The sequence below is a fragment of the Eucalyptus grandis genome, chromosome 3 (assembly GCF_016545825.1).
Source record: "Eucalyptus grandis isolate ANBG69807.140 chromosome 3, ASM1654582v1, whole genome shotgun sequence".
Lineage (NCBI taxonomy): Eukaryota > Viridiplantae > Streptophyta > Magnoliopsida > Myrtales > Myrtaceae > Eucalyptus > Eucalyptus grandis.
Genome location: NC_052614.1, coordinates 3,002,136 through 3,025,587, shown reverse-complemented (window position 1 = coordinate 3,025,587; position 23,452 = coordinate 3,002,136). Strand labels below are relative to the sequence as shown.

The window sequence follows — 23,452 nt, the reverse complement described above, 5'->3', positions numbered from 1 at the left end:
AACAAAAAAAAAAAAAGTGTTTAAAAACAAAAAAAAAAACACAAACAAACGGGCCTTACCCTTCGTCTTCAGCGTGGCAAGTGACAAATAAGAAGGTGGTACGAAGGGGACACGTGTCCTCGTGGCCCACAATGCGCCAATTTAAAATGATTTCAGTTCTGTAGCTACAGGCAAAATGGACGGACGGTAGGGTTTTTCTGCAAGCTCTCTTTTCCCCTGCAGACCGTCTCCTTTCTTCACGCCTCTCCTCTACTCTCCCTTCCTTCCGTAAATTCAAACGGCGCTCGCTCGCTCTCTCCGGCGCTCGGGCGAGAGGGGGTGATACAGGACGGATGCTGCTCTCCAATCGAGCAAAACATGACTACTGGACAAAATTTTCTTTATAATGCTTTTTCTCTGTCGGGCGGCATATTCATCGCATGAAAGTCCTTCCGTCAACGCGGCTAATAACCTGGAATCGCTTCTGCAGAGCAGGCCACACCTCGTCGGTCAGTGAGCGAGAGGGAGGTGATGGCCCCCAACTCGTTTGTGCCTTGTTGCCTGCGTTTTACAGGCAGTAGGAGAAGGCCGGTCAGTTCCTTTTCCCCGTGTTTGGGCGTTTCTTTTTTAACTTTGTTTTTATGGGTTATGTCTATGCGAGGACCGTCGATTTAGCTGGTATATGCTTAGATCTGCATCATCAGTGCACATTCTTTCTTTGGACTGCAATCGAGGATTGATTTGCTGGTATATGCTTAGATCTGCATCATATGTGCGAGGACTGTCGATGGAATGTAGTCAACTGCTTTTCTTTCCTTTTGCTTTCGTTTTTCTTTATTCTTTCCGAAGCAACTCTATTGTCTCGGATCAGAACATCCTAGTAAGCAAGAAGGCCCTATGCCTCCACTTTTGCTTTTGATACTCTGCGGAAATTATCTGACACGAAGTGGCAACTTGTGATAAAGTTCGCCTTTTTCATTTTACAGGGGTTTTCTTCACGGCCTCTTCAGTAGGCGATTGAGGCGGATGGCGATGGAGGCGGAGGCGATGACGGTGGAGGCGGCAGTGACAGGGCCAGAGGTGGCAACGTCGTCACCGCTACTATCATCCACCTCTACCTTATCAAGAACCAATTACGAAGTGTTCTTGAGTTTTAGAGGTCCTGATACTCGCCAGGGATTTGCAGATTGCCTCTTCCGTAACCTGATTCATGCAAGGATCATGGTCTTTAAAGACGATGAAGAACTTGATCCCGGAGAAAATGTCCCTGATGCATTGGTTCAATCCATTAAGCAATCCAAGATATCAATACCTATTCTCTCTCAGGATTATGCAAATAGTAAGAGTTGTCTGATGGAATTGGCCCAAATGGTGGAATGCCAAGAAGAAGGCGGTCAACTGATCGTGCCCATTTTCTATGATGTTAAGCCCGCTGATTTAAAATACCGACGTGGACGAGTTGGGGAGGCCTTCTTTAAGCACGAGAAACGTGGAGTTGACTGCAAGGTCATTGATATATGGAAGCAGGCTCTTGAAAAGATTGCTGACATGGAGGGGTATGATTTGCAGAATACAGACACAGGGTACTCGTCTTTTTACTGTCCTTTTAATGCAATTAGGTTTAGCTTTATGAAAATTGTTCCAAGCACAATGTCGTTGAAATCATTAATATAATGGGACTATATCTGATAATGAGGTAAATGTACTTTCTGTGCCCTTCTTGTTGTCCACTGCATCGTCTGTGTTGGTCAATATTTGGTACGGTTTAACTGGATTATTTCCTTCGTAATTTTCATAGACTGTTGTTAGTTATTTTGTAATCTCATCATGACACCTTATTTTCATCATCACATTTGGCAGTTATGGTGCACTCACAGACAAAGTTGTTTCAGATATTCTAGAGTTGTTGAAAAAGAATGATTTAGTAGTGAAGAACGGTTTAGTGGGCATGGAACCCCACGTACGGGAGGTTATGAAAAAGCTTGGTGTCATCTATGTCAATGAGCAAGTAATCGGAGTACATGATCAAAAAGATGTACGTGTGCTTGGGATAGGGGGCATGCCGGGGATTGGCAAGACTACCCTTGCAAAGGTTGTGTACAACAAAATCCATCATCTCTTTCAACGTTGTAGTTCTCTTTCCAATGTTCGAGAAAATGGCACGTCTGATAATCTCACCATGGGCCTGCAAAAACAGTTAATCTCACACCTCCGAAGGAAGGAGTACACAAATCTAAGAACTCTTGACCGAATGACTAATTTCATAAAAAGTGCATTTAGCGAAATGAAAGTTCTCATTCTCCTTGATGATGTGCATCATTTTGATCAAATCAGGCATTTAGTTGGGGATCTAAGTTGGTTTGGCCCTGGAAGTAGGATTCTCATGACAATTGGGAATATTGATGTTCTTGATGGTTATGGAGATGGAGTGGCTGATAAGTATGAAGTTGGACAAATGGATACTCCTCAAGCTCTTGAACTTTTCCGCATGCGTGCTTTTAGTGGGTATACTCGCGAAGAGGAGGATGAGTATGATGATCTGGCCAGACGCATTGTTAAAACTATTGGAGGGATTCCTTTGGCAATTGAAGTAACGGCTTCATACTTGCATAGCAAAAGGGGGAATATACAAATATGGGAAGCTATATTGCAGAGATTACATACAAGGTCAGCAGATGAAGTCCATGAAGTGATCAAAGTAAACTATGACTCTCTAAAGGGAGACACGAGAAAGATATTTCTCGATATCGCATGTTTTTTCATCGGAATGGATGCGAGAATTCCCTCATACATGTGGGATGCATGTGACTATTATTCTCCAATTGGAATCGAGTTACTCCGTAACATGAGTTTCGTCAAAATAGGAGAAAATAACGAATTATGGATGCATAATGAACTAAGAAAATTTGGCAGGGAAATTGTTAGGAGGGAAAATGAAAATGAGCCTCGAAAGCGCAGTAGGTTATGGAATCACATTGATGCACTTTCCACGCTTAAGGGAGCGCAGGTATAAGTTTTCAAGCATAAGATTTTTTAGTTTATACAAAGTTTACAATCTTTGGAGATACTGCCTTTCCTTAATTTTTCTTTCCCAAAATGAAGTGTGAATGGTTAGATTTCATTTCCCTTTCTATTTATTCAATTCCCTTGATTTGTAGAGTGCTAGAAAGGTGGAAGCCCTTGGTCTCACGTTTGATGAGGGACAAAGTGAATGTTTTAGACGTGAAGGATTTAGCCATCTACAGAGCTTGAGGTTTTTGAGATTGGACAAGGCTACTGTTGGAGGAATTCTTCAGGATGTTCTTCCAAATTCATGGTGGCCTGGCTATATACCACACTGGTTGAGATTGGACCAGGCTACCGTTGGAGGGAGTTCTCATAATGTTCTTCCAAATTCATGGTGGCTTGGCTATATACGACACTTGTTGAGATTGGACCAGGCTACCGTTGGAGGGAGTTCTCAGGATGTTCTTCCAAATTTAAGGTGGCTTGGTTGGCAAGGTTGCAGCGACATCTCTGAACTGCTGATTTTCCATTTGGAGAAACTGGTCATTCTTGATCTATCTCGCAGTTTGGTCACTGGAGATCCAGAAGTATGGGAACAAATCCTGAAGGTAAAGTGCATATTTGTCTATGTTTCCTGGGATTATTAGAATAGCTAGCACCAACTGAGCCTGTTCCACTTTTCTTGCAGACGGCAAAGGAACTGAAAGTTTTGAACCTAAGTGGCTGTTGTAACCTGAATGGTTTTTTACGCTTCCCTGCTTCTGTGGATTTACAGAGCTTGGACTTACAGAGATTAGTCTTGGAACATTGTTCCGTACTATCCCAAATTGGTCCATTTATAGGTAATCTAAAGAACTTAGTCTCCTTAAATCTTAAGTTCTGCAAATCCATTAGCGACTTGCCGCAAGAACTATGTCATATGATAGATTTGGAAGAACTTCTGATTGATGGAACTTCCATTAGGGAGATTGATTTCAAACCAGCCTCCATGAAGAAACTCAAGATTCTGAGCGCTTGCCAATGTGAAAGATTGACTCATATATCAGACTCTATTGGTGACTTGGTATCTCTTGTGCATCTTCGACTGGAAGGTGCCGCTATTGAATGGCTACCAAATTCTATTGAGTCCTTAAAGAAACTTCAGAGCCTGCTTCTAGGAAATTGTCAGAATTTACTTGAGCTTCCTCTTTCCATTGGGAATCTCGAGTCACTTGAAGTCATGGATCTATCGAGCACCAAGATTGTTAGTTTACCTAGGTCTGTCGAGCATTTGAAAAATTTGAAAGTGCTGAAGATGGAGAAGACTCACTTACAAGAATTCCCCAATGATATAATAGATCTAGAAAAGCTGGAAGAGATAGATCTTTCAGAATGCCGGACTCTGAAGGGGTTGATTTGCTGTGATATGACAGGATTATCCTCTTTGAAAATCTTGAGATTATCATCTACCGGGATTTCTGGCCTACCCTTGACCCTTCGATTGCTCTCTGATCTCCAACAACTAGATTTAAGGGGATGTGACGAACTTCGGTATGTGCAAGAACTTCCATCTAGTTTGCAAGGACTTCCATCTAGTTTAAGTATTCTTCGCTGGGGATCCAAAATCATGCGGACTGTGCCAGACCTTTCTTTCTTGAGAAACTTGAAAGAGCTGTACTTGGGTGATAACTTTAGTCCTACTGATCCAATTCAGAATTCTTCCCCTGAACCACAAATTGGATGGTTAGCAAGACTAGCAAGTCTAGAAATCTTGGAGTTGTGCCACTCAAAGATTACCAAGCTCCCTGAATGTTTTAGTAAACTTCGACTAAGAAAACTTGTTTTGCACTACGCATTTTTGCGTGACCTTGGGGAGCTACCCTCTAGCTTATCGATGTTGTGCCTTCACTGCTGCATGATTCAATATTCACTATTTTCTACGGTGAGAGGTCTGTCTGAATTAGAACTCAAACGCTGTCACTTGGCAGAGACTGTAAGTCTTAAAGATTTGAGGGGATTGCAACTTCTGAGAATATTTGACTGCAATGTGCGAAAACTTGATGGGCTGGAAAATTTGCCTCATTTTAGAAGGCTCACTTTAATGGAATGCCCTTCATTGACCGGATTACCAGATCAAACAAATCGTAAATTCGAAATCGATGGGTACAATTTCCCAGAAAAACATCTAGTCGGCAGTTATGATGCTCGCACTAATGGTTAGAATATTGTGGAAATGCTTCAAGATTGATTCCGACTGAAGATCTTGCTGCACAACGGATATTCGGTCTATATTCAATAAGAAGTTGGAGGCTCTTCTGAAAAGTAAATGTTGCTACTTTTTGCTTTCCTCGACTTGAACATCTGTACAACTCCATGATGCACACCAGTCGGTCCTTTTTCTCTTTTGGCCCTACGGTCAAATTTCTGAGAAGTGTCCTCTCCACCTCGTTGTGGGCTTGGAGCTTCTCTGTTGGTAGGCCTGACCTTTTGGGGGGGGGGGCTTGGACAGGCAAGTTTGTGCTTTGAAATCTTTTGCCAGCTTTCGATTTTAAATTCTCAATTCTTTCATTTATTTTCTCTTCTTTTAGTGAAAATGCAAAAATGGTAACTGGAGCACAGAATCCAACGTAAAACTAACAACAGATTGATATTAGATAATTCAATTTGCCAGTGCTTTGTGCATTAAATCATGAAACATTCTTGGCATTTTAACTTCTAATTGTTCGCTTCTTGTTGTTGTTCAGAAGAAGTCGGGGACAGATTTACTAGTAATATAATGGGTTGGCTGGGATGGATACTCAATATCAGAATGATGATTGGGCAAAGACTCTACTTGGTGGAGGAGGAGAGATGGCTGGCCCTTTCTGTTTGAAAAGGAGACTTGTAGCCTTGAAGTCCGGTGGATGCATGTTGAGAAGATAAGCCAATGGGACTCGAGTGCGGATGCGTGGAGTCGCATGCTGCTCCTTTCTTTTCGGGCTGAGGCTTAAAAGATTATCAGGGGAGTAGCAGCTGCAGTGTTGTAGAGTTTTGACTCTCAATCTGGGTGATGTCGGTAACTTAAAAAGTAGTAAGAACAACGCATTTCCCCTACTCGTGTCCGTGTTGCAACGAGCGTCAAATGGGTAATCATTGTCTCATATGCTCGTGCAGGGATTTTGGCTTTTTGAAGAGTATTTTTCAAAGAAGTCATTTTTTAGGAAAATAGTAATATTTTCCGAAGCTTGCTGAAGTGTGAAAATGGACTATTGATTATTTTTCCCTCGCTTGGAAATGAAAACTTAACTTTTTTTCCTAAAGAAACATGCACTATTCACATTACGTGTGTACATGGATAAAAAATTTCATTGTTTTGGCAATCTATAAATAGAATTTGTAAAAAATTTAAATAGTATCATTCATTCACTAGACTTTTAAAATAATTGAATATGTTGATTTTGAGTTGACAAAGCTAAGGCTCATCTCATTTTATTAGATTTGGGCCCGGTCGTTGAGGTCCCGAAGACTTGGACATGACTGCTGAAATCTTGAGCATGAGGCAATAAGGTCTTGGGTCAAGTCTCAAGGGACTAAGGCCTAGTCGCTACGATCCTGAACCCGAGTGTTGAGGACCCTGCATTGGTCGAAGATTGGGCCTTGACCTTAGGGACTCGAACTTGCTACTGAGGTTCCAGTTTTCTTGGGCCTAGCCATTCGGAACTTGAACATGGGCGCCAGAGATCGGGGTCCCATCTCGATAGAGTGATCTCGAGCATTGTTGACTTGATTGCAGGAGCCAAGTATTCAGGCACGATAGCCGCTGACTCAAGCATGGACACTGGAGTTTTAAGTATGGCCTTACACGACTTGGGACCAACCTCTTTATATCCTAGTTTGGTTTATCTAGCCCTGATGGACATTAGTCATAAGTTATTGTTGCTTTGTTGAATATATTTAACGTATTTGGTGTAACTTGTTATATAATTTGCCACATTGTGTTAGTAAATGAAAATTTGATCGAGTAAAATTATGAATGCTTGCAATGCCTTGATCTTCAACAAATGTTACTGTTTTGGTTCATCCATGTCTTTGTTTTAGTTGTGCACTGGTGTGAATAATCTTACATTTTTATTAGTACCGTGATGAGACAGTGACCACGTCATTCAAGATGACCGTAATTTCGACTCAAATTAATATTCTACCACGGCGTGAAAATCAATAATTGACGACACTAGTTGCCTGTTCTTAGCATTTAATTTAATCTTATATGAAAGAGAAAAGCTCGCGCAGCTTTTTTTTACAAGAGAAGAACCAATTTGCTATCCAATCCGAAAAAGAAAAAGAAAAGATCTGCTTAAAGTCCAGCTTAAATGAAACCTCGTCTCAAAACCCAAAAGGCCCAAACCCGCGTGTCGTTTTGGAGCGAAACGGCGCGTCCTCGTCCTCCATTGCCCTAGCCTACGCCACTTCCGGATTGACACCCCAAAAAGCTCAAACGGCAAAACAAAACCCTCCTTCGCAAATACCTCATCTTGCTTTAATCAATCCCTTTTAGCGAAACAGGCGTGGAGGATGATAAAGAAACCAGAAGCATCGTGGAGCAGAGTGATGAGTGCACTGTATTGTCCCTCAGCAGAAATCTGGGAAGCACAGAAAGGAAATGGGTCTTCAAGGGGCTGGCACGGTATCTTCTGAGCATTTTCGTGAGTTTAAAGGATTTGCCCAACGGATTTCGGCAATTCCATTAAGTTCAAATGCAGTCGAAGATAAGCCAAATTTGGCTCTCGAATAGGAAAATACAGTGTAAAAGGTGGCCGTTAGTCAGCTACACGATCGTCTGGTCCTTCACGATCAGCTTCCGGTCCGAGATCCGAACTGCCGGTTTGATCGTCATCTCCCCCTCGTCTACCTTATCGAACCGCTGAACCGGCCGGGTCCTCTGCGGCACAAAAACTCCGACGCGTCAGCACGACGCGCCTCCGCAACGAAGATAATCCCTTTACAGATCTGAAGACGAGAATGACCGAGGGGTTACCTGAAAAGCCGAAACGCGAAATGCTCGCTTCGATCGGTGTCTGCAAGTTCCGAAACATGAACGAAACAAAACCAAGCGCTTCGTCAGAGCACGACGGAGACGAACGAGAGAGAAGAAGGGAAAAAGGAGGAAGACGAGAAAGTACCAGAATGCGTGGTGGAAGAGCGAATGGCGACGGCGTTCGAGGCCGCGAGAAGAGAAAATACGAACGACGACGACGACGACGACAGTGATGCGAAGGAGCGGAGGATGGGGCGGGTATTTATACTTGAGAACCTTGGACTGTATATCAATGGCGACGACGCCATTGTTGTTTGCTTTCTGCTCTCTATCTCTTCGATGGTTGCTTGCTGTTGTTGCTTGTGTGCGGCGTCGACGCGGCCCTACGCTATCCGACGGCGGCGGGAAAGTCTCCGGGGTTTGACGGCGGATCGCGTCGCCACGTCGGATCCACGTCGCACCAATCCCCGCACGCGTCTCGGTTCCCGCAGAGTAGCAACAAAAAGAAGAAGAAAGAAAACGTGATCCTGATCGAGTGACGCGAGGTTTCGCGACGCTTCCGTGGGAATGGGGGTGCGGGACTGACACGTGTGGGTTTGGAATGGGGAAAGCGAGATCTGGTCCCCGTTCTCTGTCGGGGCACGTGTCGGTCGGTCTTTGGTGGGGGGATTTTCGTGGTGGGGGGGTCCGATGCGGTCGTGGTCGATGATTATCGGATAATAATTTAGGAGGGGAGCTGATCTGCGTCCACGTACGAAAGGGTTTGACGCTTTGCGACGGTTTGTCGTTCTGTCTAATCGCCGTGCGATAGAGTCTCTCGTGCTTTTCCCCGTCAAAGCCAGCTGAGATCGATGTATGATCCAAGTGGTGAAATTTTTTTTTTGGGTAAGGATCCAAGTGGTGCTATTTGACCTGTCTATAGTTAAAAATTTCTTAATTGTTGTTGTTCCTTCAGGAAATTTCCGATATCACATTCCCAGTGCATATTAAATACCTGAGGCAATCTATTTCAGGATGAACGGTTGAAATTTACATTGGGAATGGATGCTTGAATCAATTTGTAAGTGATTGAAACTTTCTTGCTTCTTCATTTTGTTATGCTTACATGCATAATCCGGTTCAATTCCGGGCTTCCATGTAGAGTGGCCACATTTGGTATAAAATCAGAAATTGAACTAGAGCAATCCCCTAATGAAAAGGCATCAAGTGGGCCGGTACGCGAGTTGAAAATGCACGGTTGCCCACTTTATCGCAGGTTAAGTATGCAATGGCTTTTACCGACCAATAAAAAAAATAAAGCATGCCATAGGCAAGTTGCCCCCGACATTTGACTAGGGTTTTGACAATTATCACCGCCGTTGAAATTTCTGGAACCAACTAGCAAAAAATATCTTGCGGGGGGCTGTGCAACCAGATTATCCGCGGCCCGAATCATTGAAATCCGATGATGGGTTTTCCACGCCCCCGGCGGGTCCCAACCGGCTGCATGATTAGGTAAAATATTGAACGTTTTTTCGATGACGCGAGCTGGAAGCTCGGCAATGGACGCATCTCGCTAGCAAATTCCAGATGGCACCCCGAATTCCCGGCGCCATTTCCAATTTTACGCGCGCAAGGAATCGGGAAATGACGTGCTCTACGTGTCCTAGATTTTGACCATGTTTTGTTTTTGATTAATCTCGGGATTATGTGTCGTCCCGTGAATCGCCGATCGAGATTTCGTTGCCTAATGATCTTTTGGAAATTTGGTAATTTCGTGGGGAGTACTCAATGATCTTGACTTGAATGGGAGGTTACGTTCGCGAAACAAGGTAAGAAAGAACAGTGGGGCACACATCTGCCATTGTCGGAAAGAAGATGGTGACGTCATCGCTGAGGATAATGATGGTCATTAATTTGCGCGGCCCCAAACGGCAATTACAACCTAGTGCTTATCAAAATGGCTTGGACCGTCCCCGTAATGCTCAATGGCTCATCCCTCCTTATCTTATTTGAGTTGATCTTGATGTGGCTAGCAACAAAAGGAAATAAGGTTAGACTTGATTTGCACGTCTTAAGGGCACCGTAAATGTGCATGATTCTTCCTCCAATTAGTCATTTTATTGTTCACGTTATCTCAACTTTCTTCCTTTAAAAATCGAAAAAGATGAAATATCTTCGTGAAAATGTGCGAGATAGTTTCTTGTCAGCCCTCCCACTTTGTTGTTTAGGGAAAAGAATTTCCTAAATTTCACTCTTTATCGTATTTTATGATTTCCACAATAGTTGGCGAGGGCCAACAAGGCCTTGCCTCACCAACCAAAATGAAGAAAGAACAAAAACGAAATAAATATTTTTAAAAAAGCACAAAACAACAAAAAAATTATTAAACTATTATTAAGAAACATTAATATTAACACTGCACATATTGCGTAAGACAACTAGCATCCACATCAGTAATTTTATATTGTTTTTCTATTTAATGTTATATAGTATTATATATAAAATATGTATGTGTCAAATATAAATATAGTTCTTTCGTTTTAAGATAATGTCTCAAACATATTCAATTTTAACAAATATTATATATTTTATAAAAAGTGTAATAGAATTTATTTAGGATTACAGGTAAACATATTCAAAACTAGTTTGATTACAAAATCTACCCTCGAACCAGCTTGACAAGCTCCAAATTCTAAGTTCTTGGGTTAAGAATTGTTGAAGTAGGAATCGAACTGGACTAATCCTCTTGTGAATTGACCAATTGCCTAACTTTTAGAGAAGCCACAGAAAATTACCCATTATATGAAGTTGATTGTTGTAAACTTGATAGAGGGTTGGCAATCAACCACATTTTTGCTAAAAGCTTGAGAGTAAGATGAACTCTCATAATTATTTCAATTTAAGGAGCTTGGAGAAAATGGACTAAAACAATTATCTTGGTTGACATTTACACCCAAACAAATTGAATGTGGCTAGGCCATCCTTTTGTTTAATGGTCACAAAAATTTGTGCACATTACACGAAATTTTAGATATTGTGAGGCCATCAATTCACATGAGTCATCTCGTCCGATTTCATCCACATTCTAACAAAATAAAAAAAAAAAATAAAAAAAAAAATTCTAGACTCTACTAGTAAATTACCACGAATCGAAAATGATACATGCTGCTCTAATGGGTCACTTTCATTTCCAAAAGGGCCTCTAGCCCCTTCGGCCATTTTTCTTCATCAAGCCATCGATGACGTCATAAATAAAACATTGCCCAACACGCACATGCCCATATTCTTGGACGTCTACATGAGGACAAAATCCTAGACAAACAGACAACCTAAATTACATTGTTTTCTTCCACTAGATCGTCACCTTTTCTTCCGCCAACCTAAGTTTGGACCCGTCTGCAGTCTCAAATTCCAATTTTGCCACGACCTTATTGGCATAAACACAGATTTAGCACAACACGGCCGGATTGACGTTTTCCATGTTCTTTTCGTGAAAGTATATATTTTTGCCGAAGCTTTTCCGTTTTTTTTTTTTCTGCCATATTATTGCATCAACACAAAATCAGCACGAAAAAGGTTTTTATACATTATTGAGTATAAACAATTTCATATTTGGCATACATATCCTTAATTTCGGGTTTCATCTCTTCCATTTAGGAATTACGAAAGTCTTCTTTTAGAAAAACTCGTTCCACATCCTTTTATCTCTTTAATGATATATAGCATGATTTCTTCATTAGGTGAGTTGCAGAAATGAATAATTAAAACACTTTCTCCTTCTTTTGCTTGATGATTTCGGGACGGAAATAAATCGAGTAATTTATTGATCATTTGATTTCGGCTCGAATTTTTTGATTTGAGTAACTCCAAAGTCCAATCCAAGCAAGCACAAACTCAATGGCACTATTATCTAAATGGAGCTGCTTGTAAGCATAATGAAATGAATGAATCTTTTGTAAGGATTCAATTACCAAGAGTTATTCAGATACTTGGAAAACGATCAATCAAAATGTTACAATGTTTGTTACGCGGCCAATACTTCGAGACTTGACCCTTTATATATCGATATGTTTGACAAGTAAGCTTAGGTCACTGATTGTCATATTCTATTTCAAATGTCTAGCATGTACTTAATTACACCTAATGTACTTTAGATTCTGTGTGGAGGTGTAACAGTCAAGTTTCATGGTCATAGTGCATGAGAGAGAGAAAGAGAGAGAGAGCAAATCATAGGATGAAGCCATCGCTATCACCAATGCCGTACACGTGTCCGTGTTACCTTATCTTATGTCGAGTGGATTGCGGTAATCAAAGCATCTTTACAAGATGCCCTCTGCTGGAGCTGAGACTTGGCGGAAGGATTCTGCGAATGACAGCATCGACAAGTGTGCGGTGTCGAGGGTTGTCTCGGGAGTGGCCATGATTGATTATCTTCGGAAGACACGAATCTCCGCGTGATCTCTCTCGGGTCACATGCCTGCTGCGCCTGTCGCAGTTATAGATTAACGCTGCCAAAAAGCAATGAAGAAATGATGCCATCTACCCTTTCGAATAAATCACGTGTTAGCAGCCTCACCATTCGCTTTGTCTTTAGCTCTTATTCTCTGGCATCTTTTCCATAATGACGCGGACCCAGAGACCCAACGATACTAAAAATAAGTCAGTGTCATTGATATGCGTGTATGATCTTCATCTGCAATGATTTGTAGGCAATTGACGGGATTTGATCGGTGATATTTGATTCTCGAACTAAAAATTGTCTACACTCTAATCAAATGCACTAAATCTTTGTTCTTTTACTCTACATATGTGATTTCATATGTCAACATGTAATGTGATGCTTATCTCTAGCTACTCTTGTTGATTGGATCGTTGTAAAGGCGTCAATGATTAATTGTGGTCAAATTTAATCCCAACACTTTTTTGGATAAAATGACCTCACACTTTTAAGGGAATTTCATACGAACCGAAGCACAAATTCTCCATCATATCTCACATTTACATTTCCAAACATCGTGGAGCCCCATCACTATTATTTGAGGTATCCTTCCCTACAGTCCCCACAAGGAAGAGTTATGATCTTTAGCAAATACTAGACTCGCCAAAAGAATGGGTTGGGTCGGATTATGTTAGTTCGAAAATGATTTGACCTAAATTGATCTAATTAAGTTGTTTGACCTATTTTATATTCAATGCAATTTAGTAACCTATACCCATCTCCATTTCTATCTAATCTAATTTGACCCAACTCAACCCAAAATTCATTTTTAGCAACATTTCTATTTAAATTATTACATTTGAAGAATAAGGTGCTTCATGGACTGATTTGTCAAGTTAGTGAGGGAGCTTGGAGGTCGGGATATGGAAGGGGCATGAAGGTGGTGGTGAAGGTTTGGGTTTCCTTAGAATTGCAATTTGTCACAATAGAGTAAAGTTGTGAGACCTAATGATGGTGGAAGCAAGGCATGAATCATGAAATCGAAGAGGGAGAGAGGAGACTGATGAAGAATGATCAAAGTAGGTTAAGCCTCAACTATATTTTGGGCTTTTGACTTTAAAACCTATGATGACCTATACTTTAAGTTTGAGATGACCCATTTAAATAAACGTGGGCTAAATTATGGGTTTGTGACCCATTTTGACAACTTTGGTAGATATCATTGGTCATGTTACAAATACACAACATGATACCGTGATGTAATATAATGTACCATGTGCTAAGAGCTCACCCACTTGGCAATATTTATGTATGCATCTCACTTTTGATTAGCTTCTACCACGTGTCATTGTCATGTGATATATTCATCACATAAAATACTATGTTCTTGTTAAAAAAGGTGTTCGATCTAAAGTATAATTGGCAAATAGCAATCGGGAAAACAAATGAAAGTTCGTTCATTGGTTCCAACTCCATAATGAAGCGATTAAACTATCACCAAGAAAAGAAAAGAAAAAAAAGAAAAAAAGATGGTTCTCCGAAAATGGATTGCATGTGAGTATGTGCAAAGGGCATGCCTGCTCTTCAAATCAAAATACGATGTAGAAAATGCTACGTCGAACTAAATGATAAGGGAATTAAAGTGCTTGAAAATTGAAGTTGCAAAGATTGAAATTAAAGGAAAGAATCGTAACTAGAGCAATGGACATTGAAATTAAAGTTCAAACACTGAAAATAAAATTACCTTAAAATAGTTTGAAAGTCACAAACGTGCCGATGCTCAAACGAGAACAACGAAATGAGCACTAAATTTTTATATGACAATGCACATGATCAACAAACTCGACCCTAAAATACTGAAATTGAAACACGTTGCTTCAGCAGGAAAATGCTACATAGGAAAGTTGGTAGAACTTTGGCATAACTCAAGCGTCTCTTCTCCCTCCATGTTTTTCATATTTATGCTCCTTGGGTTTTCTCTAACGGTAACCGGAATTTTCATGCATTTCCACGGTTTCCACCATTATGGTAACTCAACTCCCATGGCCATCGTGTATTTCGCAACAACCGTTTCTTCTACAGGAGCCCATTTGACTTCTTTACTGAGCCGCCGCTCTTAGTTCAAAGTTACAGAACAAAGAACAAAGGTCATCTCTCTCCTCTTGAGCGAGATAGCTTTTAATATGCTTCCCGTCGAAGCGAAGTGAAGGAAGCTTTAGATCGAAATTATACCGGATGATCTCCAGTTTAAAGTCGAACTCGACGTGACTCGACCTTTTATACGTCGCTCTACTTCCTGAAATAAACTCAGACCTGTTTGCATGATGTGGATATGATTGGATTCGTCTCTTTGGACAGTGAATACGCAACGTGTCTTTATTTTGTACTTTGTCCCTTGGGCTGACGATTTGCTATTATGAGTTGGAAGGGTTATCATGTCTAGTACTACCATGTCTGGCCCAAACAAATGTTTCGCGGGCGCAAACCCGGTGACGTATGCACGTATGACTCACCTACGCTTCTAATTTTTGTCAGTTAGCTCAATCTAATTACAAGGTGAAGGATAAGAAACTAACAGCTGTTGGATGTGTTGGTCCTGCTGAAGGGGTGAAGTAATTGAAGTAAGGGCATCCGGAGATATTGACAGTTGGACCGGCTATTGAACTGGGAAAGGAGGAGGAAGATCTCTGAAAGAAGAGTCCAAGAAAGAAGGCAAGAAAGAGGATAGATAACAAAAGAAGATGGAATATCAGATTGCAGAGCTAGTTAAGGTCTACAATGCGTGTAATCCTAGAAACTACATTTGGCCATGTGATAAGGAATAGAACCCAGATGCATGGCGTTCTATGTTGACTGTCTGCTCGAAGATCTTGTTAAATCCAACTCAAGCTTGCCGAATCTCAAGCTTGCAAGCACGACTTGACGGGTTCTGGAGCTAATCGAGTTTATGTGATATAAGTTAATAACTAGTTAAAAATAGACATTGATATTATCAATGCTGCACAATAAAAGATTGTTATTCAGGGTTTTTCGAGCTCAAACTCATCCAGTTCAAATCAATTGTAATTGAGTCGAGTCGAGTTTTGGCCATCAAATATGTGAGTCCAGTCGAGCTCGAGCTCGGACAATACGACTCGACTCGGTTATGCACCTAGTAACATTGTGATTTTTTGGCTCTCTCACTGTTGAAATCATTAAAGTAATCTTCGCACGATCAGTTAACATAGTACTAATCAATTTGTGTGTTGGCCTGATGCTATTTATTTCAAATGAACCAAATCGATCACGAGCCGAAGTTATAGGTTTGGTTTGGATCGTGACTTGATTTCGGTTCAGATTTTTTCGAAATCTATAACAGTTCGATTTGGGTTGAAAGCAACTTGAAAGCAATTCCAACAGAATTAAAACATCCCACAAATAGCTAAAAGCCTCAAAGCGTTTAGGCGTGTTGTGGAATGGAAATGTAGATGTGGAACTACAAGTCTGGCATCAAATAGTGCTCGTAACAAGGCTAGTCCTAGTCCTAAACCCTGATAATTCTTAAGCCGGTCTTTCGATGATTAGTGCATAGATGTGCTGGTGGACAAAAATAGACAGAAGAAATGTATTCAGAATAACGTTACTTCATGCTCCTATGGATTGCCAGAATCGTTTGCATCTGTGACGCCATTCTGGTGATTTTAAATGCACATTCAAACCTAGCCCAGGCCACGGTGGGAGTTTTAAGGAAGGATTATATCAATGGGAGAAGGAAGGGAGGAGAGGTGTGCAATGCGTTCGCCCCGCCTCTTTTCCAACAGTTCTTGGATAGTTGTCAGTTAACGGACTCAGAGAGTAAGGGATGCTGCTTCACGTGGTCGAATAATTAATAGGATGGGATGGCAAAGTTTTGGAAGACAAATGATCGAGCAGCAGCGAAAAAGAGCCGGCAAGCTTCCTTACCAAACGCTGAAATCTGGGCTCTTCCTAGAGGGCTATCTTAATTTGCTCTAATTGGACTACCCAGGAGGAAAGAGGAGTTTCAATTTGAAGAGTTTTGGCAGGAACATTACGAGTGTCCAGGTTTTTAAAGCAATGGGATGATACAACTGATTCTGCCTATAAAATTACTATTCTCCTCGGCACTAACATCCCAGAGTAGAAAGAAGTTCCAAGAAGGAAATTGAAAGCTTAAAATAACAGCTTACTCGGCTGGTAAAAATCAGAGCAAACCAGCTTCATGGCATTTACATCCGAAATTTTCGTCAACATTTTAAATAAATATTTTGCAAAAGTAAAAAAAGGAAAAAAAAAAGGAAATGAAAAGATAAAGAAAAATAGAAATAAGGGAAAACGAAAAATATAAAAAGGGCTCGCTGATTTTTTTGGCGCGGGGGCCATTCGACGAAGGATCTCTCTCTTGAGATTCATTCTCTCTCTCCCTGGGTTCCCGCTCTCTCGGCTAAACGGCCGAACGAACTCTTGCTCTCGAAATCTCAACCTCCTCCTCTGCACTTTCCTAAAAACCCTAGAAAATAGAGTAACCGCCGGCGAAGGAGCTCGAGGTGAGGGGCTCAGATCCGAAGCCGATCAGCGGCGGTGACAGCGACGGCGGCGGCGACATCGGTTCCGATCATTTCCTTGTCCCGGTTCCTCGCTTCGGGATTGCAGATCGCCTTCGGTTCTTCGTTTCTCTTCGTCCGGTGCGCTGACGCAAGTTCTCTTCCGCCGCTGCTGAATCGACTTCCGGAATGGAGGCGCTGGTTTGTTAGGGAACCGGAAGGAGGTAAAACTCGCTCTCATTCCGAATTTTTCTTGATTCCATGGCGTCACGGTAGCTTCCTGGTGCGATGACATTTTTGAGTTCTTGAGGTTTCGGTCCTCGGTATTAGATTTTAGGTCTCGGCATTTCTCTGCTTTGAAAAGACTGAGGTCGTAGCGATCTATTAGAGTGGATTAGTTTGTTTTTTGGCGGCACGATTTTGCGGGCGTGGAGTTTAGAAGATTGGGATCATAGTTAGGTTTTTGTTTCGAGCTGCTCTGTTCTATCTAGCTCCAGAATCGGTTCCTTAGTCCGGCGTGCTTGTGCGTTTTATGTACGAAGCAGAGACTGGGAATTGTTGCCACCGTTTGTGTGAAAATTGGTCACGATTGAGTTCTATTAAGGATTTAAGCTTGCTCTGATGTTGTCGTGATCGTCGATTCATATTCTTGTATAAACTCCTTGATGAAAATGCATATCACATGTTTGATGAAATGCTGGAATCAGATCTGAGTGTGTTTCTATTAGATCATTGAGCCGAAAGTCGTAATGCATCAACTCAACTCATTCTTGACTTGTGAAATCTCACTGTGGCCAACTGAGTTAGAATACGATGCTCATTTGTTATTGAATTGGCTTTATGATTCTCATGTCGGAAATTGCGTCTTGATTTCTCAGATTTTAATTTAGTCTTATATACGAACGGAGTTCAGTGTTGGAATCATTGCTTATATGCTCAGATTTCTCTATTATATCTCATTTTCCTGTCCATATTACTCTGATGTATCATCGCTGTGTATGAGGTGTGGCCGGTGATCGACTGAGAGCTTGCCTCTTGAAATAGAAGCTCACTGACAGTGGTTGACAAGACTACAATCATTAACTATGGACTCTGTGCATTTAGTTGTTTTCATTACTTGTGTTTGTTCTTTTCTTTCCGTCATTCACATCTTTGTTATTGAGCTGTTGCGGCCCTGAATTGATGTCCATTGATCCTTCATTTGATGCTATTCCACTTAAGTAAGCATGTGTAGTGACATAAGATTGTGTTATGATGAATTTCATATTCTCTTGGAAAAGATATTATGTTAGAGATGAATCAAAGTTTACTGAAAATCAATCCATGGATGCTGACGATGTCTTGATATCCCATGATTGGGTGTGCATTTGATTCCAACTTGAGGCTAGTTTGGTTATGGATTGATGCTATTTTGATCAAGTAAACTCATACGTGCTTAATATATGGCCTCAATTTCATGGCAATTTGTCATCAAACAATCACAATTTGCAGTCTCGTGTGCTCTGTTACAATTCTGATTGCATGCTAAAATCATGGATTATAGATGCCGCAATGGATAATAGATGATCAATATGTTGATTGTGGTCATTTGCATTTTCTGGAAATTCGTAGGTTTTCAGGACTTAGTTTTTGCTATGGCAAATTTGAGGTCATAAATTTCGAAATCTTGAGTTGACGTGTTCTGGACAATTGATCTGCATTTGATAAGCTTCGATTTGATATATTAAAAGGCTTAAACGAAAGTCATTTGCTAGCTCAAAACCATCTCGAAAGTTTGCGCACTTTGCTGGAAATCTGATTTGAGATCTACTAGCTGCTGTGGTTGTTGAACACGTTTGCTGTTTTCTGATTTTCTTCTGAATTTTTGCTTGGATTCGGAGGTCAATGGATCAAGAAAGTTTTCTCGACATATTCTTGGCTACAACATATAATTCTTTTAGATTTTTTTGAAGTTGATTCGATTAGGGAAATGTGGTCTTTTCTGTGGCTAGTTGCTGTTAATCTTGAAATGAGATAGTAAATGTGTTCAATTGCCTTCAATATGTTGTAGAATGCCTATGTTTCATGTTGCCCTGTTCTATTATAGACTGACTAGTTCACGTTCTAGTATTTTTTTAGAAATTCATGCGTTAGGAATCTTGAGACGCTTCCTTCATGAAATGGCGTCCTTTGTCAATTGTCTACAAAATGGTTTTAGGTATCATGTGGGTTACATATCGACTGCTTCGTTTGTCTTGAATACATATGTTGCATGAGTGTATTAAATGGTGCATGTGTTTGAATAAGTGATCCTTAGTTGATTCACTTACTGGTTTGGATTGATTAAGAATCAATATCATATATCATAAATGCATGTCATATTATATGCTTTGCATGTGATCGTTAGATGAATGATTTAAGTGTGACGCATAGTAATGTTGAATCTTGGGATGTCACCTAGAATTTGATCCAGAGACTTTGTGACTTTATTTACTCTTTTTGAATATAAAAGATGTATTGCTTTTGATTGTTTTGATATGTGATGATTGCTTTTTTTCATTTGTATGTACCTAGTTATCCATGTTTCTTAGATTAGGTTTAGATTAGGGCCCTGAACATGGATAAAGCGTGAAGATGATGGAGGTCGATGTCCATCCTAACCATTTATCATGTACCATTCGTTTTCCTGACATATGTCTCGAGTTCTATGCGTTGTATAAAACCCGACGAGTTGCGGGTTTCCTTTCTTTCGCGATTGTTTTCTCTTTTATATTCTTTAGGATTGCATGATTAGGTTTATTGCTTTTATTGATTGTTTACTTCGTGTCTTGCAACTTTCAATTTCATTGATTGTTTTCCTTTCATTTTCTAGAAATATAATAGAATGAAAGTAATCCACCACGCATGATCACTTAGTCTAGAATTGATGATCTCGAAAATATAAAAATAAATGTATGGACATGTTAGGAAAAACACAACATACTGTTTAGGTACCGAAATAGCGTTAATAGCAATATTAGCGTAACCCAAGTCTCCGAACTTAGATATCTGATTGCGTAGGAATCAAGGGAACACTCCCGACCCTCGATTGGGTTTCTAGCCGACCCCAAAATGAGGCTAGTGGCGACTCCTGTCTATTCTTAGGTTGTTAAACGTCCATATCACATAAATAAACCCGCTGTCGCGCGGGGTACGAGCTTGGGAGAGCTCGCGATCTCGTGAGGGAATTCTCGTGATCAAGAACCCCTAAACCCGACCTTTTCCTCCTTTTAATTCGAGGGCGGCGAGATCGGGTCGCAACAATGGGAAGTGACAAAAATCTATTCAAGTAAGAATCGACTAGCTTCGGAGGCAAGAGGAGCATTACCGGCATTTGAGTCTAGGGCTTGATCAATGAAATCGTGTGATCGTGATACCAAACCATGTCTCAACTATCTAAACACGTCAACAAAATAAGATTTCTCTATAACAAGACACTGAAGGGACTTGGTGGGCTACACCTGAAAGACTAAAATAAAGGATGACCAAATTCATCAGTGATTTATACTTGATATAGCAGGGATAAAATTCTTGACGCAATTATAGATCAATGCCTGCAGGTGGTATCAATTGAAATGAGCATCGAGCTCACTAGATCTCTATTGATGCAAGAGATCCGATTGGTTTTTTTTGGGATGGGAGCGGAGAAAGACGAGGACCTGACGAAATGAATGGATTGTTCTACCAACGAAACCGGGAGACTATTAAAGCAGAACTATTCTATCAGCACAAGAGTTATCTTCATACGTTCGAAGCAGATTGAACCCGACTCAGATTACGGCTGCCCAAAGGCCTTTAGACGTCTAAAGGCAAGGCATGTGGCAATTCTTTTTGGAGGACTTTGAGAGATGCATTGCATTTCCAAAGCCCGATCAGTCTTGAGCTTCCAACATTTTCGGGAAGTTGAAGGGGCATTAATGAAATTTTTCTTATTTCCACTCTCACCCTCATTCAATAATGAGAATTCCCGTTTTATCCCTCTTCTAAGCCCTGTTGCGTTTCTCCTCTCACACTTCTTCGCAATTCTTCTCCTCCTATTCGGAGCCGAGCGTTCCGATTCCTCCTCTCTTGTCGTCGTTTTCGCTGATCAAAGAAGGATTTCCTTTTTCCCCTTATCGCAGTTGCAAGGTATCTGAGTTCGGTGTGTTTTGAGTTCGAATCGGACAATGTCGAGCCAATCGCAGAAAGCCTCGGTTCACGACTTCACTGTCAAGGTTTTGTTTTTGCCCATTTTTAAAATCTTTCTTCCTTGTCACGTTCCTAGTGGAGTTGTGACAGGGCTTGGGTCGGCGACATTCTTATAATGAATTATCTTGACTGTGTTTTGTAACAGAGTTCGGCTGTTTTGATGGTTCTCCTGTGATGTCCCCGGTTGAGCTTACTTTAATGATTTCCGTGTATTCAAATTTGAAGGGATTAGTCCTGCCAAAAGTTCGTGTGCTGGAGTTATAAAGTGAAACGACAATATGAATTTCTGTAGAATTTGTTAGCATAATCTTTTGATAAGTGCGTATCAAAATGTCTATGATGTGAGTTCAGCAAAGATTTAGGGAAATTGATCGTACTTAGTTAATGTGCATTAGCTTCATCCTCTTTCTTCAAAAGAAATGGAATAGAGTGGATAGTGCAAACTGTGAAGGTGCTTACGCTATATGAAGGAAGGAGTATGATCATGAAACTGCTTTCTTTCAAGAAGGTTCCTATTGTTCTTGATGATGTTGATGAGAAGGAACAAATCTATGAACTAATTGCGTAGCATGATGGTGGTTTGGTTTTGGAAGTAGGTTTATCATTCGATGGTTGTATGGTTATCCAATATAAGAACCGTATGGCTGTTTGTTTCCCTAACCAAGCTCCTTAGTTGCTATGTTGATAGGGAAGGATCCATGGTTTGTGTTTTATCTTTCACTTCTTTTATTTGTTTGAATAGATATCAATCAAATTATTCTAATATGGTATCATTGTTAGTGCCATTGGCAATCCTTTTTTGGACTAGAGATGTTTTCCTATGTTATAATAGTACCCTTTATCCGTGGTGAGCATTGAACATCTCTTTGATGACTATCTCCTAGTCTTTAGGCATTGCTAAATGTACATGGGAGCAATTGTGTTACATAGATTTGTATATACATTATGTATTCTCCTAATTTATAGGAGGGTCACCTAATTGCTCAAAATGGCCTTCAATTATAATAACACTCAATTCTTCCTCCAAGAGTTGTCTGTGTGAATGTCATCATACAGTTAATTAGTACGACCAATAGATGCTGGTGGTGGCGGCTGACCTGCCATAGCAACAATGTGGCACTAACTATAAACATGGACATGAAAACTAATTTTAAAGTTAAAAAGAACTATGGAAAAGGGACATACTGAATTACATTATCAAACACTAAATGAGGATAAATTCTGTCAAGTTCATCAATGAATGAGAGGATATGGACATTTCGTTCCTGGTACGTACCATCATTGTGGTTCTTAGTCATGCCTTTCTCTGTTTCTCTTGTTGATATGGGACTTTTCATTACATGTGCATCGTATAGCTGGTATTTTTACCATTTGAAGCAGTCAATGCCACATAGCGACCATAAGAATGCTTTGTTGGGAGTCTCATTAGCACTCAATGGCCCATATTATCCAAGTACAGGCAGTGGGGTTTCTGGGGTAGAATGTTGGGGTAAAGTATTGGCAGAATTGTATAAAGCATGATAGATTAGGCAGACCTTTATAATATATTGCTAATTCAGAAGGTCTACTGGTCAAATCTTACTTTGATGTTCTTAATGCAGGTGTTCTTGGCATACTAAAAGACTCACTCTAACCAAGTTTGTTGCCATAATAGGATCTTTGCTTCTTGTGATCTCTTGTAATCTGTTGGCTCATTCTTTATCTTGAATAGGCTCCTGGCCTTGCTGCCATTGGTTGAGAGGGCTACAACAATGTTGATGTCGTGGAACCCGACCTTGCTGGCTTTGGTGAGAAGGTGAACAGATCATCGTGCATCTTTCGAGTAAATGTTGTACAGATCGGGAGTAAGATCAGAGGTCTAGTTTTGAAATACTGTCCGTACGAATTTATAGCTAATGACAAAACACTGTTAAAAAGGTCATCAGCAAGAGAGGCAAATTGTGTCTCTATGTAACCTTACTCAAGGTATTGAAGGCAACCAGCAGCTTCCTTAGTAGCTTTCTGTATTTATTTTTAGTATCTGGATAGGAGACATTATTATCTGAATGGGTTGAGCGTGTTGGATGCAAATTGCGCAATCTCAAGATCTCCATAATCAGAACAAGAACATGCATAATCGAATAGAAAGATTAACGTACCTGTTTTGGATCCATCGTTCTTGAAGCGGAAGAGGAAAACCAATGTTCCACGCGCAAGTCATTTTCTTTTATTGCCTTCCGTATCACTGGCTCAATGGGACGCCCCCTTCACCTTTAGCGTTAGGTAAACGCTCCTTATGTAAGGATGCATGTGAGAATTAGGGTTAGA

The 23,452-nt window shown here is 40.7% G+C and overlaps 2 protein-coding genes across 4 annotated transcripts; one reads left to right on the top strand and one right to left on the bottom strand.

Moving 5' to 3' along the window:
- The first annotated feature begins 229 nt into the window (after positions 1-229).
- LOC120291376 (disease resistance protein RPV1-like) lies at positions 230-5,585 on the top strand. 2 transcript variants are annotated; one of them, XM_039308642.1, is made up of 6 exons: positions 230-570; positions 966-1,562; positions 1,840-2,986; positions 3,138-3,593; positions 3,674-3,827; positions 3,949-4,053. In XM_039308642.1, the coding sequence occupies exons 2-6, from the start codon at positions 1,006-1,008 to the stop codon at positions 3,975-3,977; spliced, it is 2,343 nt and encodes a 780-aa protein (XP_039164576.1). In that variant the 5' UTR covers positions 230-570; positions 966-1,005; the 3' UTR covers positions 3,978-4,053. The 2 variants fall into 2 exon arrangements, with proteins under 2 accessions (XP_039164576.1, XP_039164575.1); XM_039308641.1 differs by having other exon boundaries at positions 3,674-5,585.
- Positions 5,586-7,443: 1,858 nt separating this feature from the next.
- LOC120291061 lies at positions 7,444-8,326 on the bottom strand. Of its 2 annotated transcripts, none has more exons than XM_039307922.1 (3): positions 8,124-8,326; positions 7,979-8,034; positions 7,444-7,882 (listed from the first exon to the last, which is right to left on the bottom strand). In XM_039307922.1, the coding sequence occupies exons 1-3, from the start codon at positions 8,284-8,286 to the stop codon at positions 7,769-7,771; spliced, it is 333 nt and encodes a 110-aa protein (XP_039163856.1). In that variant the 5' UTR covers positions 8,287-8,326; the 3' UTR covers positions 7,444-7,768. The 2 variants fall into 2 exon arrangements, with proteins under 2 accessions (XP_039163856.1, XP_039163857.1); XM_039307923.1 differs by having other exon boundaries at positions 7,979-8,018; positions 8,124-8,305.
- Between the last annotated feature and the right edge of the window lie 15,126 nt (positions 8,327-23,452).

Coding starts and splice junctions, on each gene's coding strand:
- LOC120291376 (XM_039308641.1), top strand. CDS start 1,006: ATGGCGATGGAGGCGGAGGCGATGACGGTGGAGGCGGCAGTGACAGGG. Junction 1,563..1,839: donor TTGCAGAATACAGACACAGG/GTACTCGTCTTT, acceptor CACATTTGGCAG/TTATGGTGCACTCACAGACA. Junction 3,594..3,673: donor TATGGGAACAAATCCTGAAG/GTAAAGTGCATA, acceptor CTTTTCTTGCAG/ACGGCAAAGGAACTGAAAGT.
- LOC120291061 (XM_039307922.1), bottom strand. CDS start 8,286: ATGGCGTCGTCGCCATTGATATACAGTCCAAGGTTCTCAAGTATAAAT. Junction 8,035..8,123: donor CTCTTCCACCACGCATTCTG/GTACTTTCTCGT, acceptor TGTTTCGTTCAT/GTTTCGGAACTTGCAGACAC. Junction 7,883..7,978: donor TTCGCGTTTCGGCTTTTCAG/GTAACCCCTCGG, acceptor TTTGTGCCGCAG/AGGACCCGGCCGGTTCAGCG.